At 38.4% G+C, this 19,848-nt stretch overlaps 2 protein-coding genes and 1 pseudogene across 5 annotated transcripts in view; 1 reads left to right on the top strand and 2 right to left on the bottom strand.

Annotated features, from left to right (window-relative positions):
- Positions 1-19,848, top strand: part of RIC1 (RIC1 homolog, RAB6A GEF complex partner 1) — a 143,632-nt gene that overhangs the window by 47,843 nt on the left and 75,941 nt on the right. The window lies entirely within an intron of this gene.
- Positions 4,269-4,668, bottom strand: LOC134365168 (glutaredoxin-1-like). Its single transcript, XM_063081363.1, has one exon. It carries the CDS (start codon positions 4,614-4,616, stop codon positions 4,296-4,298), a length of 321 nt encoding a protein of 106 aa, XP_062937433.1. The 5' UTR covers positions 4,617-4,668; the 3' UTR covers positions 4,269-4,295.
- LOC134365052 (G1/S-specific cyclin-E1-like) lies at positions 8,501-13,599 on the bottom strand (annotated as a pseudogene).

Raw genomic sequence — 19,848 nt, forward strand, 5'->3', positions numbered from 1 at the left:
CATGTCCTTGATTCTTTTTTTTTTTTTTTTGTCTGCTTGTGTTATTTCAAACAGCCCATCTTCAAGTTCAGAGGTTCTCTCTTCAACTTCGACAAGCCTGCTGGTTAAACTCTCCATTGTGTTTTTTATTTCGCTGAATAACTTCTTCAGTTCAGCGAGTTCTGCTACATTTTTTTTCAGGACATTGATTTCCTTGTATATTTCCTCTTTCAGATCCTGTATACTTTTCCTCATTTCATCATGATGTCTAGCTGAGTTTTCTTGCATCTCATTCAGCTTCTTTAGAATTATCACTCGAAATTCCTTGTCAGTTATTTCAAGGGCTTCTTGTTCTATAGGATCTAGAGTATGAGATTTATTAACTTTTGGTGGTGTACTTTCTTGATTTTTTGTATTTCTGGTGTCTTTTTTTTGGTGTTTATTCATTGTGGCAGGGGGTTTCACAGTCCACCGGTTTGAGACTAATGACTAACTAGGATGTTGCTGTGGTTGCCAATTTGGTATGGCTCCCGCCGTGACTGCTCAGTTGGCCTCTAGTGCCTTGTGTGTGTGGTTGCCTCGGGTCTTGGGCTTCTCCGGGGAGCCACCTTTCTGGTCAGCTTGGACTCTGCTGGGCTGGTGGATCACGTACCACAGGGTATGTGATCTCTGTTGAGCTTTCACTTTCTGTACAGGACTTCTCCCCGTCGGTGTGCTCTGGCCCAGGCTGTTAGATCGTGCAGTGGCGACCCCACCGGGTGTGTGGTTTCTGTCGAGTCTCCGCCTCCCTGGCCGCACGTCTCCCCCCTCTGTGCACACTGTGCTGGGCTGGGGTGTGTCTTCTGCACCCCTCGTCTATAAGCTGGGCCTTCAAGACCCTGCTTAGCACCGCCTCGCCCAGGAAGTCTACCAGGTTTCTGCTAGGCACAGACGACCGGTCTCTCTGGGTGCCTTTGTAGCCCTGTGTAGATCTTTCTCGGGTCTTGTTCACCTTTGTATCCCCCCAGTATAAACCGAGTCTAGTGCCCACCTGCAGCCTGCTCTCTGGCAGGTTCAAGCGGACCTGGGAACTCTCCTACCACACTATTCCCAACCAGAAATTCGTTAGGCTTTTTTCCAAACTGGTGGTCGCAGAGATGGTATCTGCCTCCCAGTAAGAGGAAGTTTACCGGGGCCGGAGTCCAGGGTGTGGTGGAGTGACAGTCGGCCCGCCCGTACTTCCTAGCCCTCCCAACACTGGTCGGGACGCCCCACACCCCCAGCCCCGCCAGAGAACCGCGGAGGGAGTGGGAGAGGAGGCCGGCCCGCAGGGTCCGGAAAGCCCCGCGCCAGGCCAAGCAAATGGGCTCAGTGATGGCCGAGCAGGGCGGAGCTGCCCACACCTGGGAAAATGGAGGCAGCACCGGGGCAGTGAGTGGCCTGGTGGTGCAGGCGGGAGCTGCGTGGGCATCCAACCCCCGAACAGAGCTGTGCCAGGGATCACTCACAGTGTTGTCCCAGGTCGGGCGCTCGCTCTGTCTCTGGTTTGTTGCCTTCTGTGTTCTCGGAGCTGCCGCCTCGGGCTGTTCAGTCGCGGCGCCGCTCGGGTGCTCCCAGGAATCTTCTTTAATGCCGGCCTGAAACCTCAAATCCTGAATAGGGCAGCTGGCCGCCTTCAGTGCGGCCCCAGCCTCCGGGATCCTGGCTGCATCCACAGCAGCCCTGGCGCCGTGTTCCCTGTTTCAAGACTCGCTTTTGCAGCTAAGAATCAGTTCTTTTCCTGCTCCGCACTTCAAAGCTGTTGCCTGTAAATGAGGCAGCCTCTCCTGCTGGGGGCAAAGTGGCGGTCACCCCCCACGACCGGTCAGCAGCAGCAGTCCTCCCTTAAGAGATGGCGAGAGGAAGGACCACAAGTTTTCCGGCTGCCTGAGTCCCAGTGGCCGCCTTTTCCACCTCAGCTACTCCGCGCCAGCCGCCGCAGCCGCCGCCATCTTGAAACCTGTTTATTTGTAAATGTATTAATTTTCCCTTAATTCCTCTGATTTCTGGTGAGGTTTGGCCGTTAATATTGTTGAGGTTCCTTTGTATGTGTGAGAAGGTAGTGTTTTCTGCTTTTGAAATTCTCTTTGTCTTTTGATTTCAATAGTTTGACTCTAATGTGTCTCCTTGTGGATCTCTTTGAGTTTATTCTTCTTGGAGTTTGTTGAGCTTCTTGGATTTGTATATTCATGGCATTCATCAAGTTTGGGACATACTCAACAATTATTTCTTCAAATAATCTTTTCTGCCCTTTATTCTCCTATTGGTATTTCTATAACATGCATTTTGCATGCTTGATAGTGTCCCTCAGACTCTGTTCATTTTTCTTTATTCTTTTTGCTCCTCTGCATAATTTCAAATGTCTTATCTTCAGGTTTATTTATCCTTTTTTGGGGGGTGGTCGATTTTACTATTGAATCTCTCTAGTGAATTTTTCATTTTAGTTACTGTACTTTTTATCTCCAGAATTTGTTCAGTTCCTTTTTCTAATTTCTTTCTCTTATATTGGTATTCTCATTTCTTTAGACATTGTTTTCCTGATTTTTCATTAGTTTGTTGTCCATAGATTTCTTTAGCTCACTGAACGTATTTAAGACTGTTGATTTAATGACTTTGATTAATAATTTCAGTGTCTGGGCTTCCTCCGTGATGGTTTCTGTTGTATTTTTTATTGCCTGTGAATGGGCCATACATTTTTGTTCCTTTGTATGTTTTGTCATTTTTAGTTGAAAATTGGACTTTCTGAGTTTTATGTTGTGGTAACTCTGGAAATCTAATTCTCCCAGCCCTCAGAGATTGCTGGGTATTGCTTCTTGATTGTTAAAGTTGTTCTTTTGTGACTTTTCCAAACTGTTTTTTGCAAAGTGTGTATTTCTTCTTGTGTGTTCTCTATTTTCAGCCAATTATTCAAGATATCCTTAATGTCTCCCTCCCAGGAGGGGAAAAAATAAATAGGTCCTGTCTGTGAAAATCTGTTCTTGGCCCAGATGCCACTTCAGCCCCTGGGGATGCCAGCCCCACAGTGATCATAAGCAGCAGTCAGAACCCACAACCCCAGTTTTTGAAGGACAGTGTTCTTTTTTTTTTTTTTTTTTTTTTTTGACAGCAGCATGTATCTTTATTTAATGGCAGAGACAAACATGAAGTATTTTGTTAATGTATTTCACATTAATACCATTCCTTAAGGTCTTCAGAACATGGGTAGTAGAATGGGACAAAAATCACTGAGTTCCCTGTAAGTACTTCATTAGAAAACAACTGTTTTCACATAGCCCACAGAAGAAATTTAACTAACTTCTCTTAGAAAAGTTAATTCTAGAAAAGATCTTTAAACTCCACAATAAGGGATTTTTAAGTTTTCAAAGTGTGTGGGGGATAAAAAGTGTCATACAGGACAGTGTTTCTCAAATTTGGCTCCTTTCACAGACATACTCATGGGGGAAGGGGCTGCAAGTTTTCTACAATAATGTTTTACATTGTTTTAATTCTGCTGGTAATATAAATCAAATTAATATACACTTGTTCAGGATTACCTGGATGGCAATCTTAAGAGTGTTGCTACATGATCATGGCATCTGCACTTGCGCCTCTGATCCACTGGCCCCAAATAAAGACCAATTGTGCTTAACTTTTCATGCAGTTTCTCAGATTGGGTCCTCATACCCTTCAGGGAATTATTGAACATTTCGTATGAGATCTGTCAGGTGGCAAGGTCGAGAATGCTGATTCAGAGCAGTGATTCTCAAGGTGGGATAAGTTGGGGTGGGGAGATGTGTGTGGTAGGAGAAAAAAATTCAAAATACACATTGATTTCATAATACAAATTTCATAAAGTGAAGCTCAGCAAAATAACATCAGCTGATGGACAGTAGCAAAAAGTTAAGAATCTTTTCATGAACTTTTTGAAGTACCCTCACAGAATCATCCCCAGGGGGGACCTGGATAAACATGGTTGAGAAACACTGGCTTAGAGGTAGAAGCATGCTGGCACGTGGAGAACAGTAAGGAACAAACATGCAGAGAGGAAGAACCTCTTTTGGGTCAGTGAGTAAATCCTAAGCCAGAACTTGTCACGGTCTTCTGGAACCCGAAGGGCCAATCCAGGAAAAAACCAAAATGGTCCTTCAACCTTCTTGGCCCCATAGTTAAGCGCAAGTTGATCCACTTTGTAATACTGAGCCAAAAGAAGAAAAAAGCTGTTTTTTGCCCAAAATTCCATCCACCAGGAAGTGCTGTCATCATTTGCAAAGCCATCCTGCTCACAAGGGGGGGACATCAGCGTGGGGCCAACTCTGTGATTACTGCAGAGCTCCAATCTGCTTTAGACGCGTCACCAGTTCCCCACTCTGTTGCATAGTTATTAGATCACTGCACCCACCTATGCAATTTTTGCCAATAAAGACTCGAGGCACCGTTCTTGCTCCTGTGAGCTGTAGCAAATAATCTTGAATCTCATTTACGTCGTCGGTGGCTGTGATATTGACAAATTCCAGAACCCCTTGTTTGAAGGGCAACTGACTGAGGATCTCTTGGATCTTTTTACAGTAGGGGCAGGTGGGCTTGATGAACACGACCACCTTCCCCTGATGGATTTTGCTGTTCACAAACTCGTGAGCCATGCTGACAGGCTGCAGTCTCCCCGAGAGGAATCCGCAATTGCAGGAGCTGCTCTATTGCTCGGGGTGTCGAAGGACAGTGTTCTTATTGCCCACCCTTATGGGTCCCGCAGCTGCCTGTCACATAGTTGGCAAATGGGAGTGGTAGCTTTTACCATGGGAAAGCTGAAATTGAGAGAAATTTACCAACCCTCTCACCACGCTCTGTCCTGGACACTGCAAGTGTTCTCCTAGATCCAGAGTTCCAAAATGTTTCCTTCAGACAGTTTCTGCCAATTCAGTTGTTGTTTTGATGGGTGGATGGATTTCTGGAGCTTCCTATTCCACTATCTTCCCTGATGTCACCCTCCAAACTTGTGGAGTTTTGATGTGTCTGTTGTAAATAGGTGACAGGGCCCTAAGAGGAAAATGTTCTCTATATTATGTGCAGTTACAGGCAAACAATGGTGGTGTTTGTTTTAAAACAGTTTGGCAGTGCTTTTCCTTGTACAGTCTTACACTGGATAGTCACATTTCGGTCAACAACCAACTGTGTTTACGGCTGTGGTTCCATAAGACTGTAATGGCTGTAACCATTTACCCAAGGAGTGTAGTAAGCTGTACCATCTAGGTTTGTGTAAGTACACTCTATGATGTTCACGTGAGGAGATCATCTAATGTAATCCCCTAACTATGCACATCTTAAAACTATCCCATTGTTGAGTGATGCATGTATTAGAACTATCCTCATAATTAAGCCATGCATGACTGTAGTGGTTTTGTTAAAATTCCAGCAAGGTAGTTTTTTAGTTGCACTTTATTTTTCCTTCTTGTCTCTTTTGGACAATCAGTAGGCTTATTTTGAAATAAAAATTTGAATTCCTATGTGCAATGGCAGAAAAAAGTTGTGATTGTCAATTTTAGAAATAAAATTCTAACTACCCATGCTGTTTCATGTTACATTTCCCCCTGTGTAACGGAGACATAAAAAAGAATTACGTGATTACTCAAAGCACTGTGTATGCATTGAGAGGCCCAGAAGGACTGCACTTCAGTAATTTCCCCATTAGGAGGAGAAAGGCTGAATGTGACAGCCCTGATTCAAAGTTAGCTTCTTCCTTTTATTGTAAAGACAAGGAAGTTTCACAAGAAAATTCAGTTGATTTAATCATTACAAAGAACACAAGGATATGGGCAGAATTATGGCTAAGTATAGTTTTAAAAAATGGAAACTAGTAACATCAGTGAAATAAACAAAGTGACATTCCATAATGCAGTTTATAAAAGGTTAGGTCGATCCACCAAGAAAAGCTTGTTCTTAGCAAACACTGTCTTTTTCTACAGCATTTTCCTTAGTATTTTTACATAGCAGTCAAGTAACTTTCTTAACATATCAATCAGTAGGTTGACCTGCACCAAGGTCATCTGCCCTTTGAGCCAGCAATTTTGCTGTGTTACAGTTCTTTATCTACAACAGACACTTTAGCCTGGGAAAAGTTTCCTGTCTTTTGCAAGCTTAACATTTATATATGTAATTCTAAAAAATTAGATTATACCCGAAACTACAGGGGCTTAATATTTATATATGTAATTCTAAAAAATTAGATTATACCCGAAACTACAGGGCTTTGGAAGCTAGGCCCTGTGAAATACATTTGTTTTATAAACGTTAGTATTCTCCACAGTTTCATTGTGAAATGAAGAGTATTCCAAAACCAAAGTGTCTGAAAGTTTAGATTATTAATAACTTTATATATAATACTCCCACACTCATATATGTATTTAGTACATATATGAGGGTACTTCACAAAGTTCTTGGAAAAATAAAATTAAAAGATAATATGAACCTTTCCATGAACTTTTTGAAGACCCCTATATGAACATTGTTCTTTAGGCTTCTTGAATGTGTGGGTTATCTTCAATTTGGGAAAATTCCCAATTTTATATATACGTATCTATACATAAATACACACACATGTATATTAGTGAAAAGGGATAGATTGTGGGGAGATCACAATATAGTTATGTGCAGAAGGATGTACTTTAATTTGAAATAAAATCAGAATTGATTTTTCTTTAGCATTTGCTTTCTGGCCTTACAAAACAGTTAACTTGAAGTGCAGTTAAAGTGTAGGACTGAGTTAAAGTAAGTTATGATGGAGAAACATAGATGTATTTTAAACAAGAGTTTATGAGTAGATAACAAAAGATAACATCCCAAGATCAATACTATTACTAATTACCTATTGATTTACATTACATAAAGGAAAATTATAAACTGGATTAAATCTGAAGTATTAGTATTAAGTTATTTGTTTATCACAAGTTTTGTGGACTTGAGAAAAATTAAGATACATTCCTTCTCTCACTTGTTCAACATTCATGGATTCCCTACATATTCCAGTGATAACCAATGAGGATGTAATTTGAGGAAAAAATTGTTTTGAGCCATGTAGTATTATTTCCATTTTCTTTAAGAATGTCTTTATTTTGCCTTCATTTTTGGTCTTTTTGCTAGGTAAAGTATTGAGGTTTGCAGTGATTTTCAACATTGATGACCTGCTATTTATTAGTCTATGGGGTCCTTAACATTTGCTAGGCAGTTTAAGTGGTAAGTATGAAGTTACAAGAAAGAATGTACTTGAACCGTGTAATATAATTCTATTTTGTTTGTCTAAAGGTATCTGTAATTTGCATTCATTTTTGAAGGGTATTTTCAGGAGGTATAGAATTCTGGATTGGCAGTTAATTATCTGAATTAAAGATATGATTCCACTGTTTTCTGCCTTTTGTCTTTTATTGTTTCTGTACAGAAGTCAGTAAACACACTGTCGGCCTTTTGGAAGTAATGTAACTTTTTTTTTTTTTAACTGCTTTTAAGATTTTTCTCTTTGTATTTAGTTTCAGTAGGGTTTTATAGCCAAAAATCGGGGTGGGGGTCTGTGGTCTGTGGACAGAAAGTACAAGGAGGTAACATCAGGCATAAGGAGGAATCTGGCTAAACCGACTTAACGGGATTCTTGCTCATAACAGGCCAGGGTAATCAGACATTAACTGGAACGTGGTGGAGCATGAGGAACCTGATCAGATATCAAGGGGGAGCGGGCAACCTATTCTTTTTCTCTAAATGATTTTTCTTATGATGATTCAAATTCAGTTGTTTCAGCATATTATCTTTGGATGTGTATCTCTGTTTTCATTAAACTTTCTCCCCACTGTCCCAATCAAACTTGAGTCTCAGCCCTTTCATATTGAATATTTAAGTGTTTCTGCAATTAGGGAAGGTTTCTTCTATTATTTCCTAAATTAATACTTGTTCTGTTTTTGTTGTTGTTGTTTGTTTGTTTTCCTGTAACTCATTATTTGCAAACCTCCTGGATTTGTCCTACAAGTCTCTTTTCATTTCAATAATTATCTTATCTCTGTATGTCTTTATCATAAAGTTCTTTCCATTTGATCTTCTGGAACAAAAAGTTCAGGTCTCACAAGGGATTATTCTTTATCTGTTCATCTTTTGAATTTTTCTACTAGGAAATTTTTAGCTCTGGAAAGTCCTGTTTATGTTCTAATTGCAACTCCTGAAAGTTCTTAGTATCCTTTTCCTTAATTTACTTACATTCTTCTGTCTCACCCATGTGGCTTATCAGTAGGAGCCACATATTTTACCTGTTTAGTTTAGTCTTACACCATAAAATTAATGAGCTCCCTTAATGTGTTTTTTTCTTTGCTGTGTTCTGTTAGCCACCTGTAGAGGTCAGGCTTTTGTGTGGGTCTCTGGCAGTGCAGACCAGCAGATGTTGGACAAAATGTCAGTTTGGAGAGGCAGACAAGCTTACATACTGTTGTCTTCTGTTCAGAATTAGGGTGTTTCCTCTCAGGTGTTGTCTCTGAGTGGAAGGGCCTTAAGCTTACGGCTTCTGAGGTGTAGGAGCAATTCGTTTCACCAGTGCAGGCTCTACTCTAATCCTGCAGAAGTCAGCAAGGTTATGTGGAAAGCCCAGCGAGTTTCCACTTCCAGGAGCAGACATGTTCAACCCTTTTCTAAGGGAAACCACAGGATTCTGCTTTTTAAGCTTATTTAGGGAACTCTGAAATCCCAGATCTTGGCCCAGTGTCACAAGGAGTGGCAAAGCAAACCTTTCCCTCTGCCTGTTTCCTCAGCACCTATTCTTTCCCAAAAAACTCAGGCAATCTTGATGACTCTGACAACATCCTCTAAGCTCATCCAGCATGCTTTTTAGTAGTCATTGTACTCCTAGGAGGAGAAGAAGAAGGTTAGGAATGTGAGCTCAGTACTTCTGTCTTTTCAGAATCCAGAAACCAACTTAAAGTAAACCATTTATGCCAGTTATACAGGGTTTTTAGTTTGTTTGTTTTTTGGCTTCTGCCTACAAAAGTTAGTGATTTGTGATTTGGTCATAGAAAGGTCACAGGTATTTTTATATTATGTATTCGGTAAAGTATTTACTCTTTTCTTTGTAAACAACCATTTGTACTAAAAGATAATCTATCAAGGTGCATTTAAAATAATGTTAAGAGGGCCGAGCCCGTGGCGCACTTGGTAGAGTGCTGCGCTGGGAGCGCAGCGACGCTCCCGCCGCGGGTTCGGATCCTATATAGGACTGACCGGTGCACTCACTGGCTGAGTGCCCGTCACGAAAAAACGACAAAAAAAAAAAATAATAATAATAATAATGTTAAGAAATTGTACATTATCATAGAATAGGTATTGGATAAGTGAACTTCCTAGGAAATGAAAGTTTAATGTGATTCTAAAGCTTTATTAATTTCAGTTGTCCTTTTTCTCAAATGTATTATACATTTTCTTAGCCTGTTATATGAAGTATATTGAATATGAGTTAACTATTTACTTGAAGACTTAGTGATTATAGTGGTAAGTTTTGGGGGAGTCTAGTATATGCTAGGAACTATTGTAAGTGCTTCACGTGTATTATAATTAATTTATTCATCATAACAACTCTCTAAAGGTAGGTATTTATATTATTACCATCATATCGTTGAGCAAACTAGGGTACATCTAGGGTACAGAGGAGGTTAAGTAACCTGCCCAAGATGAATTGGCTACTGTGTGCCTCAGATCACCTGGCTAATAATGGAGTGTTCAAATCCACGAAGCCTCGTTTTAGAGTTCCAAAGTCTTAATTATTCTGTTCTGCCTTTCACTATAAGCATGGTTGCTTAATTCTACTAGCTCTTGTGGAATAAAGCAGAATCTAGGAGATACTTTGAAACTTGCTTTTATAAAAAGTCATCACTTGAATATGTAGGGAAGTATATACAACTTTATGACCTGTAGAACAATATAGCATAACTCTCCTTCTGCATATTATTAAGTCAAAGCCAGAACAGCCATCCCCATGTAATTTTCTTACTGTCTGACCTTTCTCACACAAGTATTGCTATTGTGTGCTCTCTCATGTCAGTAATATCCGAAAACCACAGTCACCTCCTTATCAACTTAGAAAGAAATCCCACTGACACTTTTTTTTTTTTTTTTTTTTGGTCTTTTTCGTGACCAGCACTCAGCCAGTGAGCGCACTGGCCATTCCTATATGGGATCCGAACCCGCGGCGGGAGAGTCGCCGCGCTCCCAGCGCAGCACTCTACCAAGTGCGCCACAGGCTCGGCCCCCCACTGACACTTTTTAAATGGGGTATGAAGAAAGAAAATCCTTTATCATTTTAAGAATTGGTCCTTAGTGTTTGGTAGAGTATTTACTCTGAATATCAGAAATAGAATATCACTTAGGTCATACTTATCCCTGAAGTTTTCTTCAGTTTAAAGTTTTCATCAACTTAATACATATCCAACCACAAAGAACATTAAAATGAATTTTAAGTATTGTCTCATTTCTAGTACTCCATCTAACAAATAGTGCACCAATTTGTAAGGGCAGTATGCAACATTGCCTGCAGTAGGGGGAAAAAAAAAACCTAGATTCCCTTGATTCTGCATTCCCATCCAATCACCACGAAGTTGCTAAGTCCTATCTCTAGTTTACTGCCATCCTCTTCTGTTTATTTCCATTGCCATTACCTTAGTATGGGCCTTTTTATATCTTGTCTAGATTGCCTAGAACTCAAAATAGTTTACTAGTCCCGCCCCCCTTCCCCCTTGAAATGCATCTTAATTATACATAGCTGGGTTTTTTTTCCTCCGAAGACAGTATTACCTTTATTAAAAAGCAGACATAGCAGCACTTACAAGAGTTCATAAAAGGCATTGTACATTATCAACTGATAGTGTGGAAAGGGCACATCCCAGCCCAGCTCTGCATCATAACGCACGCTCACAACCACCTGTTCCACTTCATACGTTGCAACCCAGACCCCTGAGGGGAGATCAACAGCAACAGTGGCACTCCTCAACTTCAATCCTTTGTTATTTGTATGAATAGTCAATCAAGTCAAGTATCACTCTCCTTAGCAGCATCTGGAGCATGCATTGGTGTTATGGAGGTGGCTAGTGTACTTGACCCAGTTATTAAAAAATCTAAGCATTCAATAAGAAACACTTCTCCTTGTGCAGTGCCATCGACAGAAATACTTCTGTTTTGAAAGAGACACACTTTTCCGTTTAAACATCTGTAAAAGCTAATGCATGCCTCCGCTGCAATAGACAGAAGAGAATTTTGAGCAGGCACTTCTGCACAGCTGTCTTTGGTGAAGAATGCTGATGTGGTCACACTGTTCCCTGCTCACTGCTCTGCTTCTTACTGCTTGGAGGAGGGGTGAGCACTCCAGAAAGGGGAGGAGAAATCCTGTTTTGTTCAGACAGTATGACTTTTTTTGCTTGGGCTTTGTCCAGCAAATCCAAGCTGTTTTATGGGTCTGTATGTTGTGTGCATCTTCAGCAGGAACCTCCTTGAAGTGCTTCAGTTTTGAGCTCCCTGTCTTCCTTATAAACATGGCAAAGGGAACCATCTACTTGACACAGTTCTCTGTATCCCACCTCTGATACCCTGAAACCTTTTGCATCAATTCAGATGAAGAGAAATGATACAAGGCAGAAGCAGCAAGTACACCATAAGAAAATTCTAAGTAGCCAACATCCAGGACACAAACATCTAAAAGCTCTGCAATCTGTATGAAGATGTACTGCAGATACTGCGGCCATAGCACTTCATATAAGTCATTTAGATATGTGACCTGCATGTACACATTCAGCCAGAACACAACGGTCAGGTGACTTAAACACCACTTAAGGGCCTTCATAATTATTAATTTCATGGTAAGAATTTATTCTCCTGAATAAGCCCCATTTGTAACATAAGCAAACTGGTGCAACTTTGGGAGATAGATTTCCTCAAGTTTGGCAGCAGTAAATAAAGATGAATCCCAATAAGCTGTTAAAATGTCTTTACAACATTGTCTTGTGTTGCCATATACCAATCAAAAAAGTTATGTGCCACATAAAATGTCTCCTTGTGAAGTTTATAGACTTCATATACCTCCATTAACCAATCCAGAAGAGTTGCTCACGTTCTAAGCTGTAAAAAAGGGTGTCGCTGCATAAAGTGCTTATCTGTTATATATGTCTTCTCCTTATAAAGTGCTTATCTGTTATGTACGTCTTCTCCTTGTTTAACGTGGTTTTCCAAACCTCTCTATTTGCCTCGTTCAGTACAACAGGCAATGGTGAGGCTCTGGATGGTGTGAAACTCCAAGGCTCATGTTTAGAATTTGAGTATACTGGCTCATCCTCTTCTTTGTTAGGCATGGGGATCAAGGGGCAGGGATCTGTACAGCCAGTACTATTGTCCCAAGTACAGCCAGTACTATTGTCCCAAGCTGATCACCACATTGGCCTCTCACAATCCTGTCAATTTTGGCAGTTCGTTCATCTGGATCCTGCAAAAAAATGGCCACGTTTGCTGTCTTTTTCCTGGAGCGAACAGAGAAATCTTTCTTCTGCCTCCTTCTTTCATGGCGTCCCTTCCTTCCCATCTGTCTCCCTCCTTTCCCTCGGCTCGGCACAGGGCTCGAACTCCGACTTCAGGCCCAAAGCCGACTCGGTGGCAGGCAGGCACTCATGAGCCGAGGCAGGAGGCAGGGGTGAGCGGGAGGCAGCAGGCAGTGGCGGGGTTTGCACCTCCCTCTTACACCGCGCTGGCGGCCAAGCTGGCTGCCTCTGCGCCCGGCTTAGAGTGGGACCTTTAAAATCCCTGCGTGAGAAATGGGCACCGGCCCACCCTCGGTCATCGCCCCCCCACCCCCGTGCTCCCAGGAAGCCGCCCCGCCATAGCTATTTCTGAATTACAGCTCTTATAATATTTTAAAACCTTTCAGTGGCTTCCTATTGCCCACTAAATGTGTTCCAAACTGTTTAGCCTAGCATTTCAAGGATTTACCGCTACCCTTAATATTCCCCTTCACTCCCTGCAAAGTGGAATTATAGACTGTTTTGCCACATGAGGGTTCCCTTAACATGATTTAGAATGTAACTTATTTGTAGATAAGGCAGACATGTCAATTTAACAAAGAAGGCCTTGTTCATTGTGATTTTTTTTTTCCTCCCAGCATGTTAATGTATTGTCACCAAATAGCAGCTGAAACCAGAGTATGTAATAGGATGGAATACAGTAAGTTGCATAGGAGTACAGTACTATACACAATACCCTTTCATCTCATTTTTTCCCTTTTGGCTTGGTGTGACCAAACTCTTTGTTGAATGTGATTACTGTGCAGTGCTCCTGGATCTCTTTGAATTTTGCTTTTATCTCTATAACTTGGCAGCCTCAACTCTCCTTACTTCACTTTCCATCAAGCTATTTCTTTTTTTTTTTTTTTTAAAGGCAAGGTCCTATATTTACAATAGTATCTCTTCATTAGGAATTTAATGTTTACTGTTTCTGTTTAATGTTTTGTTTACTCACAGTTCTGTAATTCATACTGGGTTTGGTCAAGCGGTTATTCTCCTGGTCTCACCTGGGGTCACTGATGTGGCTACAGTCAGCTGACAGCCTCAGTGGGGCTGGATAATTCATGATGGCCTCAATCACCCATCTGCTAGTTGGCTGGAGCTGTCCACTTTGGTTTTCTCTGTGGCCTCTTATTCTCCAGTGACTAGATGAGGCTTTTTTATGTAATGGTAGAGTCTTTTCAAGAGAGCAGAAGTTTCTGTTACAAGTCCAACCATCACTTTCATTCCTTTTTTAAAAACAGCTTTTTAAAAACAGCTTTATTGAGATATAATTGATATATAATAAACTGTACATATTTGAAGTTACAATTTGATAAGTTTTAGAACCGTTGCTATAATTAAGATAGTAATTAGATCCATCACTCCATAAGTTTCTCTGTACCCTTTTATAATTTCTTTACTCTTGTAATTTCTCCCTCATGCCATGAGACTCACCCTCCTTCACCAACAACTGATCTGCTTTCTGTTAAAACAGATTAGTTTGTATTTTCTAGAATTTTACATAAATTGAATCATACAATATCTACTCTTTTTTTTTTCTGGTTTCTCTCAGCATAATTATTTTGAGATTCATCCATGTTGTCATGAATCACTAGCTCATTCTAAGTAGTAGTTGGTTTTACAGACCACAGTTGGTTTATTCATTAATTTGTTGATAGACATTTGACTTGTTTCCAGTTTTTGGCTTTTACACACAAAACTCCTATGAACATTGATGTACAAATCTTTGTATTTCCTTTTCTCTTGGGTAAATACCCAAGAGTGGAATGGCTAGAATATCAGGTAGAAGTATATTTAACTTTTTAATGAAGTATCAAATTTTTTCCCAAGTAGTTATACCATTTTACATTTCTACCAGCAGTGTATGAGAGTTCCTAGTCCTCTGTATCTTTGCCAGTGTATGCCTTTTTAATTTTAGCCATTCTAATAGGTTTGTAGTAGTATCTCATTATAGTTTTAATTTGTATTTCCCTAATGACTAATGATATTGAATATCTTTTCATTTGTTTGCTATGGGTATGTCTTTTTTGGTAAACCATTCAAATCTTTTGCCCATTTATTAAAAATTGGATTCTTTGTTTATTCTTAAGTTTTTTTCTATTATTGAGTTTTGAAAGTTCTTAACTTATTTTGGATATAAGTCTTTTATCATGTATATGCTTTACAAAGAGTTTCTCCTACTGTGTGGCTTGTTTTTTCATTCTCTTAACACTATGTTTTGAATAAATGAAGTACTTAATTTTGATGAAGTCCAGTTCATCATTTTGTTCTTTTATGAGTCATACCTTCTTTCCATGTTTTCTTCTAAAAGTTTTATAATTTTATCTTTTACATTTAGGTCTGTGATACATTTGGGTTAATTTTTTGTATGTGCTTCAAGGTATGGGTCCAAGTTTATCTTTTGCATCTATTTGTTCCACTACAATTTGTTGAAAAGGTTATCCCTTCTATTCTGCATATCCTTTGTACCTTTTGTCAAAAATCAGTTGTCCACCCATTGTGGTTTTATTTTCATTGTCTCTATTCTGTTTCATGATCAATTATTTTGATTACTGTGGATTTATATTTTTATAAATTATAATGTTCTTCAACTGTGTTCTTTTTCAGAATTGCTTTTGCTATTGCAGATTGTTGTATTTCCATATTATAGGTTCACCTTGTCAATTTATACAAAAATGCCTGCTGAGATTTTGATTGAGATTACATTGAATCTTTTGGGATCAAGATCCTGAAGCATTTCTTTGAAGATTTGTAGCAGGAAATGAAAATGGCTTTACTAGTATGATCCTGAAGATAAAGCACAATCCAAGGCATGGCTACCAAGGGATGGAAGTGGTCCAGTCAAAGCAAAAGCAAAGGTTATGGCAGCAGTTTTGGGAGATGCTCAAGGCATGTTCCTTGCTTATTTTTTGGAGGGCCAAAGAACAATAACATGTGCTTATTATGAGTGTTTTGAGAGAGTTAGCTAAAGCGTTAGTAGAAAAACTCCTGGGAAAGCTTCATGAGAGTCTTTCTGCACTATGACAATGCTTCTGCTCATTCCTTTCATCAAACAAGTACAATTTTGTAAGAGTTTCTATAGGAACTCATTAGACATCCACATTACAGTCCTGATTTGACTCTTTCTGGCTTTTTTGTTTGTTTTCTAATCTTAAAAAAAAACTTTTAAAGCGTACCCATTTTTCTTCCACTAATAATGTAAAAAAGACTGCATTAACATGGTTAAATTCTCAAGACCCTCAGTTCTTTAAGGATGGACTTAAATGGCTGTTATCATGGCTTACAAAAGTGTCTTGAAGTTGATGGAGCTTATGTTGAGAAATGAAGTTTATATTTTTTATTTTATCTTTTAATTCCATTTTTTTCATGAACTTTTTGAAGTCCCCTTGTATATTAGGCCACATAAAGATGTCCCACAATTCACTGATCCTTTCTATTTTATTTTGTTCTTTTTTGTGTGTTTTATTGTGGATATTTTTATTGCTGTGCTTTTATGATCGGTACTCTTTTTTCTACACTGTCTAACCTGCCATTAATCCTATCCAGTGTATTTTTCATCACAGATGTTTTAGTTTTTATCTCTGAAATTCTGTTTGCGTCTTCTGTATTTCCTAACCTTTGAACAGATGGAATGTGATAACTGTTTTAATGCCCTTTTTGCTAATTTTAACATCTGATGGAGTTCTGGATTGTTTTGATAGGTTGGTTTTCCTCCTCATTATGTTTTGTGTTTTCCTGCCTCTCTGCATGTGTGATAATCTTTAATTGGATACCAGTCATTGTGGTTTTACTTTGTTGCGTGCTGGATAGTTTTATGGTCTTGTAAATCTTCCTGAGCTTTGTTCCAGGATACAGTTACTTGGAAACAGTTTGATCTGTTCATGTCCTGTTTTAATGCTTTGTTTTGTGGGTTTAGCACATGCTCAATAAAGCAATATCTTTCCTGAATTACCACAGGTGTACCTGAGGACTACGTTCCTGAGTATTCTACCAGTGCCCTGTGATTTGTGACTTTCTTTAGTCTTTTTTTGTGGGACAGGAATTGTTCTCAGAACTGAGGACCATGCTAATGCTTTTAGATTGTTCATTCTCCTGCAGTGAGTAGTTCTCTCATGTACATTTCCTTATTGGTACTCTTAAATTCTTTTTCTGTGCAGCTCTCTCCTCTCTGGTACTCTGTCACATGAATTCTAGCTGCCTTATTCTTCCTAGACCCTCAGCTTCATCTCTTCAACTCAGGGAGTCTACCTCAGTTCCCCTTCTCAGTGCTGTGACCTGTAAGTTCTCACAGGACAGTAAAAGCTGTGTAGGAAGGGTAGGGCTTTCCTCAGTTATTTCCCATCTCAAGGATGATTGGCCTTCATTGCTTGATACCAGTGTTTTTTGGTTTTTGTTTTAATTTTTGGATTGTTTTATTCCTCCTCCCCACATCCCACCCCTATTAAACTGGGAAGAATTGTGTGATTCACCTCCAACAACTGTCTCATTTATTTTGTCAGGTTTTTTTGGTTGTTTCACATGGGAGCATAAATCAACCTCAACTTAATCCATCTTGGTTAGAAGCAAAATTCTGGCCTTTTTTTTTTTTTTTAATTAGTGCCCTGGTATAAAAGAATGTGGTAGTATTAGGAATAATAATTTTTGATGAGTCAGAAGATATTCATCCATCTATATTTGAGAGTGCTTGTGTTTTATAACTTTTTATCATTTCCCATTTAAAGTTTTCATGTACTCATGTATGTATGTACAAAGTCTAGAAGATTATACAAAAAATGTTAAATCATTATCTTGGGGGGTGGTATGATTTGGGGTGATGAATTTTATGTATTTTTTAAAATTTCAAATGTATATAATAGAGAAATTAAAAACAGGAAACACTATTTATAGACCAGTTTGAAGAATTTAAAAGGGCTAGTCTCTTATTTCAGCCTTATTTCAAGCCTGACATGACAATATGTTGGAATAGAAGATACATCTCTTAATATGGAAATCTCTGTGATACATCATTCAGGTTATTGGAACCAGATGCGTAAATCTGTCCTGTCCTTTATAATAAAAAATGGTATATCCTAAGGAAGATAAATGCACTATGACTTGGAATTCTGGAGTATCTGGTAAATGCATGGGTGACAGAAGAACTGAATAATTATAGAGGTGTTGGGATTGCTGCCTACAGGTTAAGCATTAATTATACATTAACAGTTGATTTGCCTCATGACACAATAGGATTTAAATTCTTACTGTTTACAGAAAATTACTATTTTTGGTATATATGTCACATGTCATTCATAAAATAATTTTAAAAATATATTTAGTTTTGGGAAGCAGTGGAAATCTTGCCAAATGCCCAAACAAAGCAAAATGCAAATAAGCAATAATAATAATGATAACATCAACAACCACATCACCTCCAGATTTTGAATTCTTTTTTTCTGAAATGTGGAATTAGTTGAGGTAGTTTGCATGGTTTTCTAATCTACCATTATCAGACTTAATTTTGAAAAAATATGTTAAACTTTAGTATTCTTACCTCTCTGAATTTTTGATGTATTGTTAATGTTCTTTTCAATTCTTGTTTCTAGTTCTTTTCATTCTAAGTGGTATTAATAGAGACAAGTCTGTTTCATCTTCTTTTTAAATGGTGATTTCCTTCTTTAACTTTATTCCTTCATCCCTGTGTGTCTCTGATAGCCTTTATCCCTAATTCATGGATATACAAAAGAAGGCAACAGGAAGACTCATCATTTAAGTTGTCTACAGAAATTGTTCAGCCTTTGTAATTAAAGCCACGTAATTCAGTAGTAGAATGCCTTGGAGCAAGAAAAAAACTTTTAAATATGGGATAATAACAGGAAAAAAGAGCTCTCCAAGCTTCCTTTACTTAGAAAAATTAGTTTACCTAAGGGGTATGTGTGAAGGGGTGTTGAGGTTGTGAGGGGGTATGTATGCATGTTAGAAGAAAGTAGTGAGATTGTTGTCTACAGATTGAGCAATAGTTATATGCTTTGCATTATTTGGGAGTACAGAGAGAAGAGCCATTATAACACTACATAATGACAGATTTGGTATAGTAACATTAAGATTCTACTTTTTAAGGATAATCATTTATTACGAAAACTTTTAAAATAGTTCAAAGGTGGAACTATTTATGCAGTGTCAATGATGAATGTCATTGAGATCTGGAAGTATATGGCATTTAGTATGCATACAAAGCCGTAGGTGTTTAGTAAAGATGATTGATACAGAATACCAAAATAGTAAATAAAGCCATTATTTGTAATTTCATCTAGTATACTTTATATACAAAATTTCTAAATGCTGGTGCAAAATGATGCTATTTTCCCCTTGCATTGTAGTCTTCTAAAATTCTTGTTAAATTTCTGAGTCTTGTGAAAATTCTGAGCATAACATTAGCATTTGGTACTCTGAAATGTTGAACTTTGACTTTGAGTGGTTGATAATCCGGACAGCATTTGTATGTTAATGTTACCTTTCTTAAGTACTGGATCATATTATTTTACATTTCTAGCGTTATAAAATAGTAAAGTTTATAGTTTTAAAAAAAACATAAAACAATAATCTGGCTTTGCTAAAAAAAACCCGAGTGTTTCTTTTGTCATTCCTTTAAGTGAAAAACAGGAAGCCAATACTGGAAAGAAATTTGAAACCTTGGATAACTTCCTTGGTTTTCTTTGGTTCTACTTTGGGTAAATGCCCACCCGCCTCTAAAATGATAGGAATTCGGTATCAGCATGAAGTAGTTTGGGCAAAAAATTTGCCATTTCACTCTGTTATACCTGAAAATGTTTGGTGAGAAACAGCTAATGTGTATTTATATAAATGTAAAATTTTTTTTTTTTACATTTTTTTTTTAACAAGTTACAGATGTATGCCTTGATTGTATAATGGAACTGTTTATTTTGAATACAGTTTCTATTTTTTAAATATTTTGTTAACTTAGGAAAATGAACTAGCTGATGTTCAGATTTTGGAAATTAAAGGTTTGCTTTGTTTTTCTTCTGTGTCTCATGCTGTATTTTGTAGTCAATCAGAGGCCAAAAGATTGATTTTGAAATATATAAATATGCTCTTCTGAAGTTAATACTATGTAAACTTTATTTGAGTAAAGTCAAGCATTTTACCACGTTACTATTGGGTGGCATTGTTGCTTTAAAAACTTTCAATAATTATTTGCCATATTATTGCAAAGTTCAAAAAGTTGTGTATTTTGCAAAATAATCATTCATCTAAAATTGAATAATACAATTATTTGAGAATATCCATGTCTATAACATTTTGTGAACTATTGATT

This window comes from Cynocephalus volans, chromosome 16 (genome assembly GCF_027409185.1).
Source record: "Cynocephalus volans isolate mCynVol1 chromosome 16, mCynVol1.pri, whole genome shotgun sequence".
NCBI lineage: Eukaryota > Metazoa > Chordata > Mammalia > Dermoptera > Cynocephalidae > Cynocephalus > Cynocephalus volans.